Raw genomic sequence first — 22,720 nt, 5'->3', positions numbered from 1 at the left:
TCATCATCACCATCATCATCATCATCACCACCGTCATCATCGTCACCATCACCATCATCATCACCATCATCACCACCATCATAATCACTACTGTTACTAGTGTTAGACAGCAATGTAAGCAGGAGTCATCTGACTCGGATTATAAAATCTGATTGCTTGGGTAAGAACTGTTGTGATGATTATATGTTGTCTCTGGAGTTATATCAATCAACCTAATGTGCACACATGCTCATGTAGATAAATTCAGCATTCCTTTCACACACATACAACTCAAGATTCAATTTATTGCTTGTAATTTATTCATTAATTTCCCCCGACACTTGTACATATCAAAGAAAGAAACAGACTTAATCTGGACAATTCATAATCAGTAGTAAAAGAAACAAAGTTGATTGGTGAAATAAAGTTATTAGTTTATCTCCTGGACTAGGTCCGCTCAACATGCTCAAGGCTCTATTTCATCCAATTCGACTTTTCTGGACATAGAGGGCGCTATTAAGAAATAATGATAAATAAATCCATATCAGATGTTTCAGGACAACAGCAAAACTGGTCTACACATTTTTTATAGTCACAATTCTTCCTCTGTCTTTATTCATAGATTATTTCATTTAAAATTCATCTTTATTTATTTTTTTAAATACAGATTTAGGAGTAATCTGACAATTTAAGAGGGCACAAGATGAGTTTATAAACATTTTTATTCTAATGAAAACACTTTGTACATAAAACTTTGATTAAACTATTCAAGTGTACATGTCTCCAACAGCATCTTTGATGGTATGCCGCAAAGTCATTCTCACAAACCAGAGATGTTATTTCTTTCTACTGTCTTTTGGTGGCAGGCACGTCTTGGACGGTGCCGTAAAAGAGGCTGTGGTTTACGACGATACAGCATAGTATGTTAGCATACTGGTATAGCATACTGGTATGTTTATTAAATTATGCCATCCACTTGATTTTGTATTATGTCTCAATAAAAGGCTCCAGTTATGCCAACAGCCAGTCACTGTAAACCATGTTACGGTATAGGTTTCAGTTAGTTCTCAAAGACTGATTTTTACTAATTACCAGACTGGTACATTGTGTTCATATACATGAAGGCATTTTCGTCACTACTTATTCTTGTGTTTGTTTTCCAGTGAAATTAGCAAAAATAAATCTTTGGTGAAAATGCCCAGCTTTTCAGTAATGTTGCTTCAGTAAGTTGAATACTGCAAGTATACTTTGATTTGCATAAAACAGTATCCGCAGCAATATAAACTCAGCCAATGCCCCTTTATGTTGTCACAGATGATCATTCAAACAAGTCCAATCCATTTCTGGATAATTTGTTAATTTTTTGTGTTTCAAGGGAATAAATTGATAAATATGGCAAAAAACACCATTTCATAAAATTATAGTGTTTTCTTATCACAATTGTTAAATCATTAACATTAGAAATTAATCAAAAGTTGAGATGAGGTTTTCAAAGTATGAAAAGAACGTCATTGGAATTGGTAAATTTCTTGTCGCTCAGGTTCAAACGAAAGGGATAGTTTTTACACCACAGAGGGCGCCATTTGATAAACTTTAGTATTGGGTACTAGTATATCCATCAAAACAGAGATTTGTCAGCCTGTATACAGTATGTGTGCATATTTTCCTCAGTTGTGCCATTTTCAGATAAAAATTGCCCATTTTAGGTTGATGAAAGACCATTTCACTGATAGAAAAGATAATAACAGCAAAATTTAGATGTGTAACACTGAAAAGCATTGTCAAAAATTGGACAATTTCACAACTGTCAATGTAACACATTACATGAGCCAAAAAGTCATTATTTCAAAAAGTTGAACACATTTTCTGACTTTTATTATTATTTCACTGACTTTTATTCTGCTTATTTTTAGGGATCTTAATCACATGACCAACATTTGAGCCGATAATACAAAGATTAATACTGTTTACATTTTATCTGAGTTTGATATCATGAATGTTTTATGATTCTGAGAGACAAGAAGTGAAAACCGGAACAACTTTCTTTAATTGAAATTGAAGCATTTGTTGATATGATACACACATATGGAAATAATCTGCAGATTAACAATGGCAATTCAGTTCTGTGTGTACTTCAAGTATAACAATGGTGATGACATAAATACCCACTATCATAGCAATGAAAGACAGAGAGTGAACGTTGAACATTCTAATTCAGCTTGGTACGGCTTGTGTTTTGTATGTAGTATCACATATTTCATATTTTCTATATGTGTGTAACAAGTATATCAATAGAAAGATTCATTGTTATGGGCATTGTATTTAATACTGCGGAAACTGAGCTCTGAGGTAACCGACATAGACATTAAAAATGTTGTGACATGTTGAATTATACTGTGTATTGAATGGACATTGGTTTAATACTAACTTAAAGTATGCTTGCATTTTTGATGACTTCCATAATCTTGAAGTGTACATTTTTGGAGACTTCCAGTGTTTACACTATCTTTCTTACACAATGATTATATCCATATAACAGAGGTATACCGTAACCATCCAATTGTGTAATCTACCACATCCAACAACAATAATTTTAGTTTGTGTTTATCTCAGTACACCGACAGCTTGGTTTCCAAAGTAGTATCATGTCTCACACTGTGTTTGGATACTACCCATAATAACAAATCTCTCTCCGTGTAACTGAAATAGGGCTAGTTGTGACAAAAAATGCACTTGAAGCCACACAAAGAAAACAGTGCCAATTATAGTACTAATACGTTTGAAATATGACAAAAAAAGTGAAAATTAAGAAAGGAACTTAAGGATCAGGGTATTCACCCGTTGCTACCTTTTCACCATCCTCCTTTTCAAGAGGAGTTGATGAAGGTTCGTTATTTTCTGTATCACCCTTTGCAGTTGATGTAGTTGTTACCGGATCTTCACCCTCTGCAGTTGACGCAGTTGTTACCAGATCTTCACTCTCTGCAGTTGACGTAGTTGTTACCAGATCTTCGCTCTCTGCAGTTGACATAGTTGCTATCAGATCTTCACCCTCTGCAGTTGACGAAGTTGTTACCGGATCTTCGCCCTCTGCAGTTGACGAAGTTGTTACCGGATCTTCAACTAATAATGGACTGTCTGGTGGTTTATTGTCAACTGTAGTAGTGTCATCAGAATTTAAGTTTTCCTGTAGACTCTCTACTACTTCATCACTATCAGACTTCTCAGGTTCTGATGCTGGTAGGTCTAACGGTGGAGGTGTCGGTGCTGGTGATGGGGAACAACTTCCACCTCCTGAGGCATTAGAAAACACAGATACACTACAATTTAATACCTACACTTTTGACATCTCTTGAGGTATTAGAAAACAATGATTTCAGAAGTTATCTTTCATCAGATGATATACTAAAACATTTGTTTCTGAATGGCCAATGTCCTAGAACAAGATTTAAACCACTGCTGTTCCTATGTCATATCCAGCTGTATGATTGGGACCTGGTAGGATAGAGGTTGCAATGTGAAGGATTGTATGGTGTCTGAAGAATCACAGGAGTATTGAGTTCTTATAGTCTAGGCCAGGGTGGTAATCATGATTGGGACCTTGTAGGATAGAGGTTGCAATGTGAAGGATTGTATGGTGTCTGAGGAATCACAAGAAGTATTGAGTTGTTATAGTCTAGGTCAGGGTGGTAATCATGATTGGGACCTGGTAGGATAGAGGTTGTAATGTGAAGGAGTGTATGGTGTCTGAGGACTCACAAGAAGTATTGAGTTGTTATAGTTTAGGTCAGGGTGGTAATCATGATTGGGACCTGGTAGGATAGAGGTTGCAATGTGAAGAATTCAATCCTATGCGCTTATAAAGGCTGCAATGGATTGTATGCTCCCTAGGGAGTTGAGGAAGTATAAGGGGCCGCTGTGCCGCTATAGATCTGTCTCATGGGTAATAACTGTAAAGCAGTTTGAACACAGAGTGGGAAAGTGCTTTATAAAAACTAAAATTAAACAGTGTGTTGAACACTTGTAGGAAAGTACTACACAAAAGATCTACATTATAATCAGAGTTATTGAGAATGGTAAAATATATGTATGTTTACTCAAAACAACCAGAATAGGAGATAGCAACACTTTAAAGATCAAGCTAAGATATGATGTTGCCTACCTTCTTTTGTTTTCTTATCCAAGGCATTCCGTTCAGCCTGTAGAGCTCTGCATAATTTCTCTAATTTCTGTATCTTGTTATCTTGGGCTTGCATGTCCTTAACAAATGTAGTTTTCTGTTGATAAATAGACATACTGTTGTCAGTAAAGTACATCTTCTTTACATTTGTAGACTTCTATATACCAATAAACATAGCGTTTGTACAACATTATGACTTCATCCATATTTCTATATACCAATAAACATGGTGTTTGTACAACATTATGACTTCATCCATATTTGTATATTATATAATCTACTAAAACTGACTAATTTTTAAATAGACCAATTATAAACCAAATCAATAGATCAATCAATCGTCCAGTAAATAAATCAATCAATCACTCAATCAGTTAATCAATCAATCAATCAATCAATCAATCAATCAGTTAATCAATCAATCAATCAATCAATTTATCAAATCAATTTCACAAATCAATAAATGAAAAAGATCAGTCACTAGCTTTTACTTTACTCAATATTAGACGTCATCAACACATTCTAGAGTGGGTCAATTTTAGTTCAAAACATAACATTTTTAATAAAGCAATTTTAAAATTGTGTTAGGACTGATAACAAAGGTAAACAAAAGTAAGACTGTCAATTTTGACTTGTTGTCTTGTGTAGTAAAAACAACCACTTGATAGTTGTTAACGAAAACCTTGTCATCTCCTACCTCTTCTGCCAATTCCATTAATGATTTGTTACAAGTCTCCCATCGACTTCTCCAAGTCTGGTTATCTTTTTGCAACTTTTTAATTTTCTTTGTCATCTGTAGTTGTAATAGATATCACAGAAAATAACAGCAATTATGAATCTAACTTTTTAATAGTGTTTGTCATCTCAACATAAAAACTGAAACTTTTAAACACAAAATAGATAGATAGTGAAAGCAAAACTGAAGCTTTCATCCACACATGTGGACTTTTATAGGTATGGATGAAAGCATCAGTTTTACTTTCACAAACTGTGGGTCTCCCGTTCTAATGTAGATTACTTCCGTTATTATTCCATCAGTTTCTACAACATTAACGCTGAATAATTAAATCAATGCATAATCACGGTGTGCAGTAGACGAATCAAAATGTCACATTCATTTCCAATTTACCGTTCCAAAGTAACTATATTGTAATGTCCTATTTGTAATTACGTCCGTAGTAGACGGATCAAAACGTCACATTCATTTCTAAATTACCATTCCAAAGTAACTATATTTTATTGTGTTATTGATTCTTGGAACCATGAACCATATATTCTCCAAACACACACTAACCTTGTCCATTTCTTGTTTAAATTGTTGGAATACTTCATTACTTTTAGTCAGAGTACCTTGGAATTCTTCAAACTTCTCTGTGTATACTGCTAGCTAAAATATATCAATATTCAAATATATATATTACAGTTTGTGTGAAAAGTAGGAAATTGAAAATGCTACCAGCACTGTGAGAAATAGCCACGATACAGATATTGTTAGCAATAAATTTCACTCTAAAATATAATACCATAAACAGGCAAAATAAATAATTTTAGTTTTTTAATATAAATGTAAACATCTCTTGCTTAGAAAAAAAGAGTCTTTATGCAATACAGTACTCCAAATGTTGGTGATTTTAGAAACTGTATGACCAACAAGTCTTCATCAAACACATAATCCCCAACATTTCAACTTACTCATTACTATTCTGAAATTTTTTACAACAAATATGACCCGCCATTGGTCATTTTTGAGATAGCCATGAAATAAAATGATGCGCATAATTGAACTACGATATTGACAGTTGTGCCAAGTTTAGTTGACACTGGTTCAGGCATGTCTCAGAGGTTTACATGAACACTTTGAATATTTTGGGTCATTTGACCTTGAACCCACTGGAGACTTTGTAAACCTTTATATTACTTTGTGTGTACATGCATGCATGTGTGTGCATGCTGTCATTGATCACAGTTTGTTTATTGAAACAGTTGTGGAATTTTAAACAAATATTGTGTGGCCTAATATTGAATTTGTAATAATTTCTGTTACTAACCTGACTTTTGAGTTGTATTTCCTGAGCCTGTAACAGTTCACATTTCCTTTGGTAATCTGCCACTTCAGAAAGTAGCTGAAACATAAACCAAGACTTTTTAGTTTGAAATCCCAACTCACCGTTATAGGGACATATCTAGAAATCCTAAACCACTGCTGTAATATAGGGAAGAATCTGGTCACCACTATCTGTGACTACCTTGAATACATATCGTACTTCAAAATCTGCTTTAGATTGTCAACTATTACCAACATTACAAAGGAAAATTTCTACTCACAGAGTCAACAATTCTTTGGGAGCGAATCTCAAATTTTCCCTGACTTCTTGCCAGCATTGCCAGGGGTTTTATTTATTATTTGGTTCGAAGGAATGTTTTGACGCTGTGGGTAGAATTTTTCATTTGTAACTATGAACAGAGTCCACAAATACTCATTACATCCTGAGTTTCTTACATGTAAAGTTCAGTGGCCTATTATAATACAGAAAAAAACCAATTCATTCTTATATTACCAACATGATAGAGATACATCCCACTTTATTACAACATAGTCCAACAGCATGGAAATATTCACGAGTCATGTGAAATTATTCTGAAACGTTGAAAAAGTTTAGTGATGATAAATCTTATTATTTTTCACCTCCATTGTTGATATAGGAGGTAAACTCAATGTTATTTTACAGTATTGCTCTTATTCTATCGATGATCTCAAATTATCAATATTTGACATATGCTCCAAAAATATCAGACACAAAAATCTTCTGGACTGAAAAAAAATATTTAACAAAAAAAAAATTCCTACAAATCCTAAAGATTATGTTATATCATACTGGTTTTGAGATGACTGTGCAAGGAAAGTAATATTAAATAAATTTCAGAGGCACGTAACGTTGTCGATTTCATAGAAATAATAATAATCCTGCTGACATATTTTTTATATTTTATTTGTAATATACTTACAATAGCTTTATCTTTTAAATGTTTTTCTGTTTCTTGAGCAAATTTCAAGTTAGACTCTTGTAACTTGACCTCAGACAGTTGCAACTGTAAGATAGCATCACCAAAGGTCATGACATTGAGGTCACAGGTCATAGGTCACGGCATGCCTGAATCTAGCTATCAATTTTCTCTTTTGAAGCTTATGGAAAATTCAAGCATGATTTTAAAAAGCATTACGATCCGATTAACAGCATAAATTATGGATGCTTATTTTGTTAGGAATTAGGAATTTAATATAGCACTACATGCATACATTCTCATAAATGAATGCAAAAACGATGCTAAATGTTTATTCAGTTTTCATCAAGAAACTTTCAAGAGTTAGTGAACTTTGTATTTGCTTGATTCTGTATATTGGGATTGCTTAGTATGTGAGATGGCATAAACCATGTTTTATAACTATGAACACCCATGTTGTTTTTGATATTCTACAGCATATGAAAATTTCACAAAAGTTTTCGAGCATATTAATGGTAATATGTTACAGGGAACCAAATTAATACCAGTATTTGATGAACCTGTGTGATATCTTCTTTCTTGCATGAATTGAAACAAAGTAGTACAGATTTTATAAATATGCTAACATTTCTAAGTATTTCTTTTCCAAAAATTGCAATTTTCATTAGGAAAGTCTGTGTCTGCTTATTTCCTGATGTTATAAGATTGATTAGTTTAAATAAATATATACTGAATATCTCATAAGTGAAAAAAATTATCTATTGTGATTATATTTTTAAAAGAAACATCAGATAAACTTGCAAAAAAAATGTCAAGCAAAAAAAAATCAACGTGATTATGTTTTAAAAAAAATAAGATAGCTGGTAAAACTGCGAATACTACATTTCAAGTAAAAAATTAAAATGTATGGACAAGCATTAATGTTGCTGATGATACAGTATATGGTTCAGTTTGGCCGTCAAGCCATGCACATTTCCACATGCCAAAAACTGAAACTGTTGTAGCCATGTTGTAAGTAAAAGTGAGAAGTATTGACATGTTATAGAAATCATTACCTGCCTCTGTATACATTCTGTATTGCTGGGGACTCTCACATTGTTGCATAAATTCAGACAACAAAACATATTTTTTTTAAATCAAAAGCAACACAACAGAAATTTATAAGTACCATATTAATTTATAATTGACATCACAATGTATTTGATTTGTATCACCAAAAGAAAATCAATTTGTTATGACAGATTTTAATAGCAGACCTGACCAATTTTTTTGATAGTGTACTTTATACTTTCTGTTGTTTAATTTCAGTTCAGTTTTGCGTACTTTTATTTAAGTCTTTTATTATTCAATGGTCATGACACAAATAGACAATGCTAATGTGAATATCATATTTTTATGATTTAGAGTATCATTACAAATTGTTGCAAAAATAAAACTGGCAATAAAAATGAAGTTCATAATGAAGAACTCTGATTGAAATGAACGCTACTCATTCAAAATTATTTTGTTTTCTGAGCTTATGCTACAATCTGACAGTCCCAATACATAACAACAATCTGGACAACACAACACAGTACATAAAGACACCTAATGGTATCACAGATGACATGTTGTGTTAACCAATACTATCATATGAAGGCAAGTTCAGATTTCATATTAGTTAGTCACATGACTGTATGCTTCACCAAGTGACTTGATTTTGTAGCCAGGATCATGGATGACTTGTTATGCAATGTTTTTGGGCTATAAGCCGGTACAGGCAAAATTGAATGAGATGACCAATATGACCATTGCATTACCAGGTAGCCATCATAACTAGATTGCCATGAGTTAGATACAATATTGATTAATTGCCATTCTCTAGCTTGATGTTGAGTAACACCAGACTGCTGCAATGGGGAGAGGGAGAGGGGGAGGGAGGGAGAGGGGGAGGGGGTCTATTATCAGGATAGTCAGAATACCCAATCTGATTAAAATCTGATTCATCAGAGACCTTGATTCATAATAAGTTGTATTTCACATCTTTTGTGCAATTCTTAGTATCCTACTAGTTTGTATATACATATATCCAGTAACTGTTGAGTATTTGTAACCCCCCCCCCCCCCACACACACACAAAAGAGGATAAAAGAGGACACAAGTGAAAGAAACAAAAGATATGAAATACTGTACACGTTCAACAAAATCAAGCGCCCACCTTGTTCAGAGTTTAATCACACTGAAATAGACCATAGACCCTCCACCCAGGTGGAGGGTCTATGGATAGACCTAATGCTTAACCAATGACTACCAGTCCACTTAGGCTTAAATATAAACATATATTGTAATAGTTTTGAAAATGTTAATTTGCCATCATTACCACATTCATATGCTTGTGGTGGACATGTTCATTCTCCATGTAGAATATGATCAAATATTTACTCCATCTGTTCTAAAACTTGCTAAATGTAAATTATCATCAATTTCATACATATTATGCAAATAAATTGTCAAAAATCTGAGATGAAAGTAATATGCACAACGTTTTATAAACAGAAGTCTTTGTTATTAATATCACACAAGTTTGATGACCAATCAGGAGCAATATAACTTATGTGCAAATCATGTCAAGGCATGTGTGACCAATCAGGAGCAATATAATTTTTATGCAAATTATGTCAAGGATTGTGTGACCAATCAGAAGCAGTATATCGGTAACTTTTATGAAATTCTCAAGGAAGTAGATATGGTACTATATCTGCATGGAGAATGTTACATGTGACATGCCAACACTTTTAGCCACCATTACATGCAGTATACTCACATAACACCAGCTTACACACTCCTTATTTGTATGATCATCTACCTTTCAATATTTGATACAAGATTTGTTTTGCAAGCATGAACATTTTACCGACAGCAATTTTGCAAATACTGTAACTTTGAAAACCTGAGTAACACGTTGTTTCCAATGTGGATGGAAAAAACAGGCCACATAACTTTTAAATCAAAATCTGTCAGATATTTTCTATTTAATTTTTTTTCTTCAAATATGTTTTTTTTTAATTTGTAAAATATCGAGATCAATACTCACAAACATTTTTTGGTAAAAAGACACTGCAAAAAGGTGACTCAACAATTTCCATGGAAACCAAGAAAGCAGATCATGCTTTGAAATGAAATTCTGCTTTCCTTATTTTCCATTTTGCCTAGATAAGATCATCCAAGTTTTACATGTTCAACATCTTGATATATACTTACAATGGTTTTTTCTTTTAAACTTATTTCTCGTTCTTGAGCTATGTTCATTTTGGCTTCCTGTAGTTTAGCTTCAGAAAGTTGAAGCTCAATTTCTTTATGCTTGAAGGTCTTTTCTATGTGCTACAAGAAAAAAAACAAAATAAAATATTACCAATGTATTAGAAGTTGATAGCACAGAAATGAAATGAATTTATATAAAAAACAAAACACTTTCTGAGCATGACTTCATCATTTCGCAAAAACACTTTAGTGTTATTGTAGTGTGTTTTTTAAGGAGTTAGTGTCCACACACACACACACACACACACACACACACACACTCACAGAGGAGATCAAACTACATGAAAACACTTGTATAGCTTATTTCTGAAAAGTAATGTGATCATCAATAATTACCTCTTCTCGCCGTTCATACTGTTCTACCAAACCTTTAAGTTTGGATGCTAATTCTAAATTTTCTTCTTTTAACTTGATATTCTTGGTGTGGTTATCCTGCATTTGAGTACTAATGTCATTGATGGTTTGCTGCAAAAAAAATGAAGAATGTAAATTTAATGAACCGTTGATACAAATTTACATCAATTTACTTTGAATACTATTTATAACACAGCTGTTTGTAGAGTTCTTGTATAGTGTATCATTTAATTAAACCTACAGGAGTTTCTAGTAGTTGTTTGCATCATTTTCCAGGATCAGCTAATATAATTTTAACAGAGTATGTAGTACATGCCACCAACAGACTGTCATTAAAACTGGAAAGATTATTTGTCAAACAATGGGAATTTAAAGAACAAATGTGGATCATTTCATAGATTTTATCTCTGCAAGTTTCAATGTGTAAATCAAGTGTTTCCACAACTTTTAAGGAATGGTTAGAAACACAAGTACTTTTAAGAGTGTATTAGCCTTATATCTAATGACAACACTGTGTCTCTCAGTAGTGTAACTGGTATGGCTAGTGTTGACATATACAACAATATTTGTGGACTGACTTTGTTGACATACCTGAAACTTTGCACAGAGTTCTTTTCTCTTCTCTTCTTCATCTTTTGCTCTTTGTATGCTGTCATCCTGTCAAGCACATAAAATGAAAGTAATCAACAACAAAAACAAAAACAACAACAACAACAACAACAACAACAACAACAACATGAGTTTTGTTTCTGATTATTTATTTCAACAATGTGATACATGAAAGATAATGTTATAGGGGGGAGGATGAGAATGACTGGGATTTTTAGACTCAAACAAATCACATGACAAATAAAATTGTGGTAAATTTTGTCTCTGATTACTTTTACAATGGGATAACATCTGAGGAATGATTGTACGGGTGAGTGGGGGGTGGGGGGGGTGGGGGGTTGTTCCACAGAAAGGATCTATCTAAAATTCTGATAATAAAATCCGTGCAAAAACTGTGAATCCTATTGCAGCTGGTCAGTATTTGAGGATATGATCTATGATTCAAATATTCCTCTATACCACAGCTATTTTCAACCTTACTCAGAATCGAGGCATGATTGTTAGATCTTACTGGTATACTTTTTTATTTATATCTCTATTACTAATTGTACAGAATACATTGAGTAAGATATCAATGTGGCAGACAATATCCCAGACAGAGATTAAACATGTAAATGCAATGATTCATACAACTGGTAGGTAGCTACTTACCTTAACAACTTTGTTATGTCTCTGCAACTCCCGACATAAACTCTCCAGTTTACTTTTAGCCAGTATAGCCTTACTGTGTTCACTTTGTAGGTGATCCTTCTCTCTTTGTAGCTGCAAGTACTGTTTTTGTTGAACTTTGAACTTATTGGCCAACAAGCGATGTTCAGCAGTCTATAGGGAATAAGTTATTTGTTTAGATAAACTGAAACTACTGTTTGCCATTTCAGACAAAATATGGTTTAGACACAGATTGGATGACGCTACCATATATCAGTGACAGGAAGTTGCTTACTGGGATACTTTAACCATAGACCATCCTTGGTGGAGGGTCTATGTTTTGACATATACAAATAGGAGTGTAGTACAGTATTATCAAGGTATTGATAATGTTTTGGTAAAAAAACAGTTTACTACAGTACTGTTTATACTACTCTTCATTCATCTTCATCTAGTTTATATTCTATTCATCTAGTTCATCTATCATTTCTAGTTAATAACAACTATTACCTATTCATATGTCTTAAAAACAATTAGCTTAACAATCTTAGAGCTAAGACAGGCCATCCATCCCTTATACTATGACAGCACCCCATGACGCGTGAGTGCAAGTGTGGCATACTCTGGGTATGTACACGAATGCTTGCAGTGTTCTCTGCGCCCGTACTTTCACAAGCACAGCGAGTGAAAGTGCTGCTTAATACACTGCAAGCACGAGTGCAAATACACACTGGAACTCACATGGCATGGGGTTCTGTTATTATTACATATGTTTATCAGAAACAGCAAATTCCATAAAAATCATACAGCACAATCACATGATTTTGTGTGTAGCGAACTCTCACATCCTCATTTACATATCATTTGCATGCAGGTATGCAATAATGTTTTTAGTATTGCATTGCATTGAAAATAACTATAGAATGCGCGAGCACCAGTGCAAGTAATCTCTGGTACATATGTAATAATAACTAGATATCTGGTATTTCCCCTGATAGTCTAGTGCTATCCTTCATTGAATCTTAAGAGAAGATTCAATACCACATTAACATCCAGACTAGTGATTGGGACATTACTGTCACATGGGGAATGGATGACTGCTATAGCCTTTTCTGACAGTGTAATAGTATGTATGCAAAACATAACACATTACTGCTTAGTGGTAAAGCCAGCAAATGGAGAGTTTGACAAAGTCTGTCAACCTAAACAGGTGAAACATTACTTACTTGTAAGTGATTACATCCCATGGTCATGAGACAAGAACTAATTATTACAATCATCAGTATTTGTTGATAACATTGCATCAAACCACCATTGGATTCTTAATGTGGTGAAATTGTATGATTATTTTTTTTTTGGTACAAAGATAATCTTTCTAACACTTACCAAATCGGCATATTTTTTACACAGAGCAGCTATCTTCTCCTCTGGCGTTTCAAGACCATTCAATGCTTGCATCATAGTCCGACTAATATGGTCTAATTCTTTACCTGTTGTCAAAATAAATGTGTTAAAAAAAACAACTTGTTTTTATAATCATAATCTCCATATTACTAGATGGACATATTAGGAAATGAAACTAGAGCAAAACAACAGTAAGTCCAGTAGGATTGATTATAATAACTGCATATTAATAACTTCATACCTGTATGATTGAGAACATTCACAGACAAATGTATGTTTACATAGCACCATCTTGCACGTAACAATAAGCACTAAGACCTTATGCTGCTATTCAACAACTCAAAGTGCAAATATGTTATAACATAGAAATGAATGCGTACACACTCCAACTTTGTACTAACAGTAGCATAATTCCTACTTACAATAACATTTTGAAGAAATAAAATAAATTAAACTACAAACAAATATGGCATACTTTTCTTTTTCTTGGATTTTGGTTGGTTATCCATTTCTGGAGGGACACTTGTGTTAATACCATTAGATGCTGGTTGGGGCTGACTAGTTGTCTTGGTAACCTGTTCAGGTACTTTGTCTTCCTCACTCATAGCACCATCATCCTTTGTATCCTGACATCACAGAATTTTTACCAAGAATATTAGTATATGGAAAACAAACATCAACAACAAAATTACAAAATTAGAAGATGGGATATCTCTCTTGGAAGACATCTACATTTACATCAGACAGAAAAGAGCCATCATGAACTGGGACCAAGGGTATCAACTACTATCAATATACAGATATATCATTCAGCCAGTTTCAGAAAGAGTCACTAATGCTGCTATCAAGGTCAGTAGTAAGCAGATCAAAATGTTACATTCATTCTAACTTAGTGATCCAAAGTATCTATATTTTACTGTCCTAAAATAATGTCAAAATCACCTATGAATGTCAAATAAACTTAGCGATTTCTATGAAGCTTTATTCACAAACTATTAAACCATACACAGTTAATATAACTCTATAACTGTTTCCTTCACTTTGTGTTACAGTGATGAAGACACAAGAATACCTACTTGGCCAGTAGTTTCTTTTTCTGGTTCACTGGTCTCTACATCAACAGATGAAAATTCTTCACTTGTTTTGCTGTCTTCAGATACTTCCTCTGTCTCTTGTACAGTGACTTCATCTTGCACAGTGACTTCACCTTCTACGGCGACATCGTCTTGTCCGACAACATCGTCTTGTACAGGAACATCGTCTTGTCCAACGACATCATCTTGTACTGGTACATTATCTCGTACAATCTCTTGTTCTCCAATATCTTCCTAAGAAGGAAAAAGGTGACACACACAGACGAGAGTATTTATTTATTTATACATAGTGTAAAATGATCATATGACACTATAAGGAAACATGCATTCTGGTCAACATCAATCACCATACATCTACTTATACAAAAGAGTAAAATACAAGGGGTTCATTTTCATTTAGACCTATAATGAAAAATGTCTTTCACCATAGTGAATACATTACTCATGGAAATAAATATTTCTACCTTGGACCATAATGAAGTCACTTGCAGGTGACTTCACACTGTGTGAGCTATTACTGTATTACAGTAGTAGTTAATTAATAGCATGGTTATAAATGTCATGGGGTTATAGAACAGTTTATGGAAAACCTAGTCAAGACAGACCGAATGAAACAGAACATATACATCAACATTTACTTTCAACTCTCTGAGGGAACTAGTATAAATATATCATGGTTTAATAATTTGTGAATAAAGCTTCATAGAAATCGCTAAGTTTATTTGACATTCATAGGTGATTTTGACATTATTTTAGGACATGTAGTAGCCGGGTCAGTTTTTTAGTATATTCTGTCTGCTAGTAGTTTTTTCGTCGTTTTTTATGCTATGTAATGTACAGGGATACCTCAAATATCCATGGAAGAAAGGTGTTTAAATTAAGTGCTTAAAATCTCTCCAAGCAGGGCTCAAAATTAACTTTTTTCTTTGGTAGTTCCGGTGGGCTACCAATTCAGAAATTGGTAGTCCAAAGATGGAGACCAATAGTCCTATATTTCTGGACTGAAAACAGAGTTCCTCTCTTGGAAATATGTGTGTTAATATTGAAATAATTTCAAGTCCATAAATCTTTTATCCTTTAATCATTGCGTAATCAGTGGTAGCCTGAGTGGGCTACCAGCTGCAAATTATGGTAGCCCAATGACAAGAATTGGTAGTCTGTGGACACAGGACTCCACAGGACTACTGTTAATGTTGAGCCCTGCCAAAGCATATGTAATAACCTCTAAAAATACCACTAAAAAACACCAAAGTACCACCACTGACATAACGTCTAAAAATACCACTAAAAACACCAGAGTACCACTACTGACATGTCTAAAAATACCACTAAAAACACCAGAGTACCACCACTGACATGTCTAAAATTACCACTAAAAAACACCAGAGTACCACCACTGACATAACGTCTAAAAATTACCACTAAAACACCAGAGTACCACTACTGACATATATCCTGAAAACATAAATTTACAATGTGTCCCAGTCAACCCCAGACCCAGCTCTAAAAAGGGGACCTGATAGGATAGCACCTACTATGCTATGCACTTCCAGAGGTTGTAATGGATTGTGTAAGGAGAAAAACACTAATGTGCAGTTAATGGTCTACACCAGGGGTACTAATTCTCAAGTTGTGTGAGTACTGTGTGGTAAAGTACTTTACAGTTATATTATTACTAGACTATTAAGCTAACTTGTTATCTTAGTCAGAGCTCCTCCAAGTTCAACTCAAGTCACCAAAATCTGCTATAAAAATTTGCATTTTTTTAGTGTTTTTTTTAAATTTCAATTGTCTGTTGTATTTATATTCAGGACATTATTTGGTTTCAGAAGAAATGATGTCATGGTTGTAATAATATTATTGGGGCACACATTTTCAAATATTATTACCAACTTGTTTACGGTTGTGTTGGCTTTGAGGCAGCCTAAGATGTATGATAACAGCTACTGCTATGACACAACAGTGCAGTAAAGAGGCTATGACAAGCCATGCACTGAACTTTTTTGGCAGGTGAAAATGTGTGACTCAATGTTTTATGGGTATACACATACCTATCCTACCTGGGGTAGATGGCTGGGAACACAAGAGGGTATAGGATGCCTTTGTTTGTGTAAACAAAGCTAGTGATTTATCACCACTCTGACAATGAAACTTTAGTAAAAGTACAATTGAAGTACAATTGACAACCATGAAGTGGACACTGTCACTTGTTGCTAGTCACACAGATATTCCTACCTTTGCAGGTGAAATATCGAACTTCATTTCAGAAATAGTATTAGTTTCAGGCTAGTAGGAGGAGAAGAAGTGTACAATGAATGACTATAGAATGAAAAATGACAGGTTGTGATAGATGTGTATTGAATGAAAATGTCTTCAACTCCATGCTAACACAATACATTGCCAGGCTGTATGTGAATTCCAAAACAACTATATACTACAAAATCTGAAACCCAAAAAGTAGCAAGACACAAACGTAGTAGTCTAGTTTCTGACGACCATGTTCCCATTTACACTACATTATCTTCACACAATAAATAGTAGTGTAAATCTGAACACAGTCATCAGGAACTAGACTACAAATGTAGTGGATCCTCATTTAGTCACACACAGCAATATCAGCCAAAATGCTGGTAACTTTTAGATTCAAAGAATATTCTGAGAGTAGACTATTATTTGCCTGTTTCTAATTAGTTATTGTAATCTGTTAGTCATTTTATCACCCATAATCCATAAGAAAAGCTTACAGAAAGTGCTGAACAGAAAAATACCCAACACAAATAGTAGTACTAGTAGTATTATAATGCCAAATTGCATTTTTACAATCAATCAATCAACCAATTCATTCATCTCCAGAGTCAGTAAGACTACTCAAACACTACATGCAGGGTTTTCTAAATAATATATAATATGTAAAGAAAGAACATTGTACTTATATATTTAAAAATAACTGAAAGAAACATAATATCCATCAAGACACAAAATTGCCAAAAAATGGCTGGAAAAAATCACACGTGGCACACAGCACAACATGCAAATTTTTTACCTTTATCTTCCCTTTCCCAAGCCAATCCGATCTAATCCCAACCCATAATCCAACTCTATCCCACTATACATCATCTCCCCTCATCCCATCCTATTTTATCATGATCCCATGAAAACATGCTAAAAATTGAGATCATATCTAATCACCATTTGTTGGCCAAGGTCAATCAATAGTTCTGACATCTCAATGGGTTCTTCAAGTGTTGTTACAGTATTGGTATCAACTGGCTGATAACAATAAACACCAAATATGCGTATAATATGTTATCATAAAAATAACTTTCAGTCGTTGGTCAAAATGTAAGACTAGTTTCTAATCTAACTTTCATTCACTGGTCAGGATGCAGGAGTGTAGTTTTCACTCAAACTGATTAAAATACAACACACCAGTTTCCAGACTCATGCAACATCATTCTCTGATAGATGAGAAAAATAGAGCATTATTAAACGTTGGTCCCACACAAAAGAATGCTTGTACCTAATCCTTAGGGCTCCACTGATAAGACAGTACTGTGGAAGTATAACCCACTTCCATGATAGTACTAATGGGAGAACCTGGGACTGAATCTTGGAGGTTTAAACCCCAATGTTTGAATTCCATACTCTTGGATTACTACTATCTTATCAGTGGTGCAATAATGATTATATGGGATCATTATTCTGATTAGGACCAACTTTTTCTATCACTCTGGCAGTTAACAGTTTTTCATCTTCGTTTTAATCCTTATTTGACATTAGCCTTTAGAAGGAAATTATGTGGTTCTGTAGCACTTCAAAATAACCATCAACTGTATTGTATGGAAAATACATGAGTTTTAGGAGACTTATAGCCTCATTCCTCAGATGTCAAGGACTGACGTAACAATTGTTGATGTAACAAGCTCTCCGTTTTTTTCCCTGCCAATCTACCTAAAGTCTACATGAGCAATGTGATAGTCTAGTTCCTGATAGACCGTATTCCGTACTATGTTAACTTCACACTTATACTGTCTAGTCAAGCCTGTGAGTCAAGGTGTTAATTGTGGTTGAACCCCCATGGTCAGTGAAGCATGAACGGCGCATGTCAGTAGTAATCCATCACAAATTGACGGGCTGTCGTCATCGCTTATTAATATTCATTTCATACAGCTGTTTTGCCTATGTACAATGATGTCCAACCAGGACTCCACCTCCAGTCTGTTTAAACTAAAATCAAGTGTGAGAATGCGACGTCATCATGTTTATATGAACGCTGTAGAGGGTAGCACAGAATTCTGTGTGTGAGTCATGGGCTTGACTAGACTGTATAAGTGTGAAGTTAATGTAGTACGGAATACGGCCCGTCAGGAACTAGACTAGCAATGAGATAGGCTAGACAAAATGTGATTTGGATGCATCAACCAATCATGCTACAAGTATTCACAGAACATTCTCAAAACATGCATAGAATCAATGCAATGAAATCACATAGTTTACCAATTGTTTTTCCATGTCGACATAACTTTCTGATATTTCCTTTGAATCAACAACTGCATCTGAAACCCACTGGAGGAACGAATTAACAGATACAGATGTGATTCTGTAGTAGTTCATATGAATAGCCATTTGAAACCAACAGACACTGCTTTTGGTCCATAACTCGTAAAACTGGTCATGACATTGACAATGAAAGATGGGAAAATACAACTCACATTGCTTTAACCAAATTACAGACTATACATAAGATTTATAAGCTTAGCTGTTTGGTAATAAAAGTTTGATATTTCTTCATATGCTTGTATATGCGCATAAACAGACACATACACAGACACAAACATGTGCACACGCAGACACAGACACAGACACACACAGACACAGACACAGACACACACAGACACACAGACACACACACACACACACAGCTACAGGAATGGTTATAGACTAGTATACTGCCATACAATAAACTGAAATGTGTTGCCAAATACTCTATTTTGTTGAACAAATCAAAAACAAAACTACCTCTAAATTGTACTATATGCACAAGTATGCATAAAAGTCAGGCCAAGTGTTATCTTCGAACATACTCAGTCTGACCAATATACAAATAACCTTGTTTGACTATCATTTTAACATTATCTAAATAAAGTGACTTTACTTATTAAGTGAAAGTGTACTATATTTTATCAATAAAGTAGTCACTGACATAAAATTTAAAGACAGATTTTATCAAAGTAAGTGTCTTTGCCAAATATTGCACCTGAGGTGAATTAAGCCTACTACAGTTCACCTGAGACTGGACGAACAGTTGGACCAGACATTCACTTTGACAAAGAACTTCAACAAAAGTTATCAGTATGAAACATACCTTTGGAACCGAGTCTTTATTTTCACTGCTTTCAATATTCATAGTAACAGTATCACTGCTTTCAACAGACATCTGTAATAAATCATTCAAGGGTGAAATTTTACAATGTACCATGATCAAGACTCTTCATATACTTTAATTACAATTTTTTTTAGCTAAGGGTCCACCTTGTGGCTACAGATACAACATATCAATATTGTTTAATAAATGATGTAAGTAAAGCTGTGTGTGTGTGTGTGTGTGTGTGTGTGTGTGTGTGTGTGTGTGTGTGTTGTCTCTGCCTCCAATATTGGGATTTGATAACAAGAATTGGATAATGAAAGTATGAAGTGTCCAAGTACTCATTGATTTGAACACTATATCACAGAGCTCCACAATATTCATATCAAGGCAGCAAAAATGTTTTAACATGTCCATGCACCTTAGCATGGGCAAGGTACATGTACATGTAGAGAACTCACACGATATATACACTTGTCTTGTAGGGCTTCATTTCTATAATCAAATACATGCACACAGTATGTTTTCCTGTTAGGATGTATTACTTCATTACTTCCTCTACTACCAATGTACCATACATAATTTAAAGTAATATTCAGTCAAGTACCATTGTAATTTACAGACCATGGTTTGTTTTGTTAAAGAGCTATGTTTCAAGCCTAGGGTCACTAGTGTTATTTTATTACATGCAGGGCTAAAAATTAACTTTTTTCTTTGTTAGTCCTAGTGGGCTACCAATTTCAGAAATTGGTAGCCCAAGGATTGTGACCTGTAGTCCCATATTCCTGAACTGAAAACAGATTTCCTCTATTGGAAATATGTGTGTTATTAAAATACTTTCATGTCCATAAATCTTCCATCTTCATCACATAATCAGTGGTAGCCTGAGTGGGCTACCAGCTGCACATATGGTAGCCCCATGACAATAATTGGTAGTCTGTTGGCATACTACTATTAATTTTGAGCCCTGACACAGGACCATTCATTTGTTCTATACCAAGTTTTTCTTTAGTTCTGCCAACAACTTTATTTCACATCTCAATATTATTCCTATTCTGTAGTGGACCTTTAATGTTATTTGGTTCAGTTATAAGTAATTGAAATATTATTTTACACTTTATATGAATGCTCTGTGGCAAACTATAAAATTTTAAATACTTGGATTTTAGCAGTACAGGGTAAATGTCAAAAGAATAGTTGCCATAAACAAGGACTCACATTTAAACTTTGAACCTTATCAAGTTCTGACTACATAGACTAAGGACACTAGAATTTCAATTGGCCAAGTGCCAATATTGATACTATTTCTAAACTTGTCTCATTGGGAAATTTTTCTTGACTGAAGCCCACACATAATTGATTTGTCTACAAATAACATGTTCTCTAGAAGACATAACTGAAAATATAATTTCATACTTCTTCGAAGAAATTCTTGGTTTGCTAAATTTAGTACTTGGGAAAGCCATGTCTGACTTTTGGTCCTCAGTGGAAATGTAAACTATATGATAAATTAGTGGCATACATTCCAGTGCCAGTTACATGTATAATTTAATACTTTTGTGAGCATAAATTTATCAATATAATTTCATGAATGAGAAATTTAATATTGATATACAGTTTGATTTGTTATAATATCAACACTGATTAATCTATATTTACACTACAAGGTCATTCAGTGAAATTAAACACATGGTGAATATTTCCATACATAACTTAACTGTACTCTTAAATTTTGGAAGGTTACCGGGTTGAAAATTGTGTATGTGCATTAGATTACATTTTATTGTTGTTCTCATATGTGAAATTTTGTGCACCATAGCAACGATAACGAGTGGCAGGGGTAGCATGCATGGCCAAGAATTACAAATATTTGACGCACTGTTAAACTTGATCAACTGGTGACCACACTACCATACATTTGATCTTTACAAATCACAACACTAAACCACGACGTAGCAACGGTCCTAAATATCGCAGTGAATTCAATCATACAAGCAGTCTGGTACAAAATCCACCATACTTTTGGCTTGCATTGAAGAATTGGCGACTTCTAAAAAAGGGAAGGGAATATTTGAAGTAGCAAACAATTTAGTTCGAGATTTCGTTAGTCGTTTACCAACACGCACATACACACTTTAGTATCAAAGTCTTGTGTACTTTCACTGATCACTCATCGCCGTTAGTTTATTTCGGGCTTACTATATTTTACGAAGAAAATGTTTTAATGCCGATCAAATAACTGGTAATCTGATCACTCTCCTATTAAGGGCAAAACATGCTCCAAAAGTACCGCCATTTTTGGACAATTTGCATTCATCAATGGACTTTTTTAAATTACCAACTCGATTCCACCATAAATAGACACGTCAACACTTAATCAAAATATTTGGAATCACACTAATGTTATAACATATATAAATAGCGACAAAGGGAAAGAATCGTAAAGAAATATCTACCTTGGGGTCAGTTTCCATGTACGCAACTTCCTGATCTTTGCTGACTTCAAGCTTATCGGCCATGTTATGACGTCAGAATGGTAGAGCGCCCTCGATGACTCACGCAAACAGGAATTTCTTTCGTTTTCAGAAATAGGGGTTTCCTCTCCTCGAAGGAGAAATAGGATGAAGTCTGAGACTAAAGTTACAAGGAGTAATTGTGATTATTATTTGAGGCCAATACACAAAGGACAAATTTTCCTTAAGTAATTCAGGCGAGTTTTAGATGACTGAGGTGTCAATATTGGGTGTTATGATAGACGTTGGACATCTGTGGCAGTATACAGTG

The 22,720-nt window shown here is 34.3% G+C and overlaps 1 protein-coding gene across 1 annotated transcript; it reads right to left on the bottom strand.

The window, feature by feature from the left end:
• Positions 1 to 319: 319 nt before the first annotated feature.
• Positions 320 to 22,455, bottom strand: LOC144433323 (beta-taxilin-like). The gene is made up of 16 exons (XM_078121631.1): positions 22,393 to 22,455; positions 19,937 to 20,008; positions 14,554 to 14,805; positions 13,953 to 14,103; positions 13,460 to 13,563; positions 12,077 to 12,247; positions 11,408 to 11,473; positions 10,799 to 10,927; positions 10,403 to 10,522; positions 7,166 to 7,249; positions 6,208 to 6,282; positions 5,454 to 5,546; positions 4,857 to 4,952; positions 4,142 to 4,256; positions 2,828 to 3,273; positions 320 to 1,705 (listed from the first exon to the last, which is right to left on the bottom strand). The coding sequence occupies exons 1-16, from the start codon at positions 22,453 to 22,455 to the stop codon at positions 1,703 to 1,705; spliced, it is 2,040 nt and encodes a 679-aa protein (XP_077977757.1). The 3' UTR covers positions 320 to 1,702.
• Between the last annotated feature and the right edge of the window lie 265 nt (positions 22,456 to 22,720).

Source organism: Glandiceps talaboti, chromosome 3 (assembly GCF_964340395.1).
Source record: "Glandiceps talaboti chromosome 3, keGlaTala1.1, whole genome shotgun sequence".
Taxonomy (NCBI): domain Eukaryota; kingdom Metazoa; phylum Hemichordata; class Enteropneusta; family Spengelidae; genus Glandiceps; species Glandiceps talaboti.
This window is presented reverse-complemented; position numbering and strand designations above follow the sequence as displayed.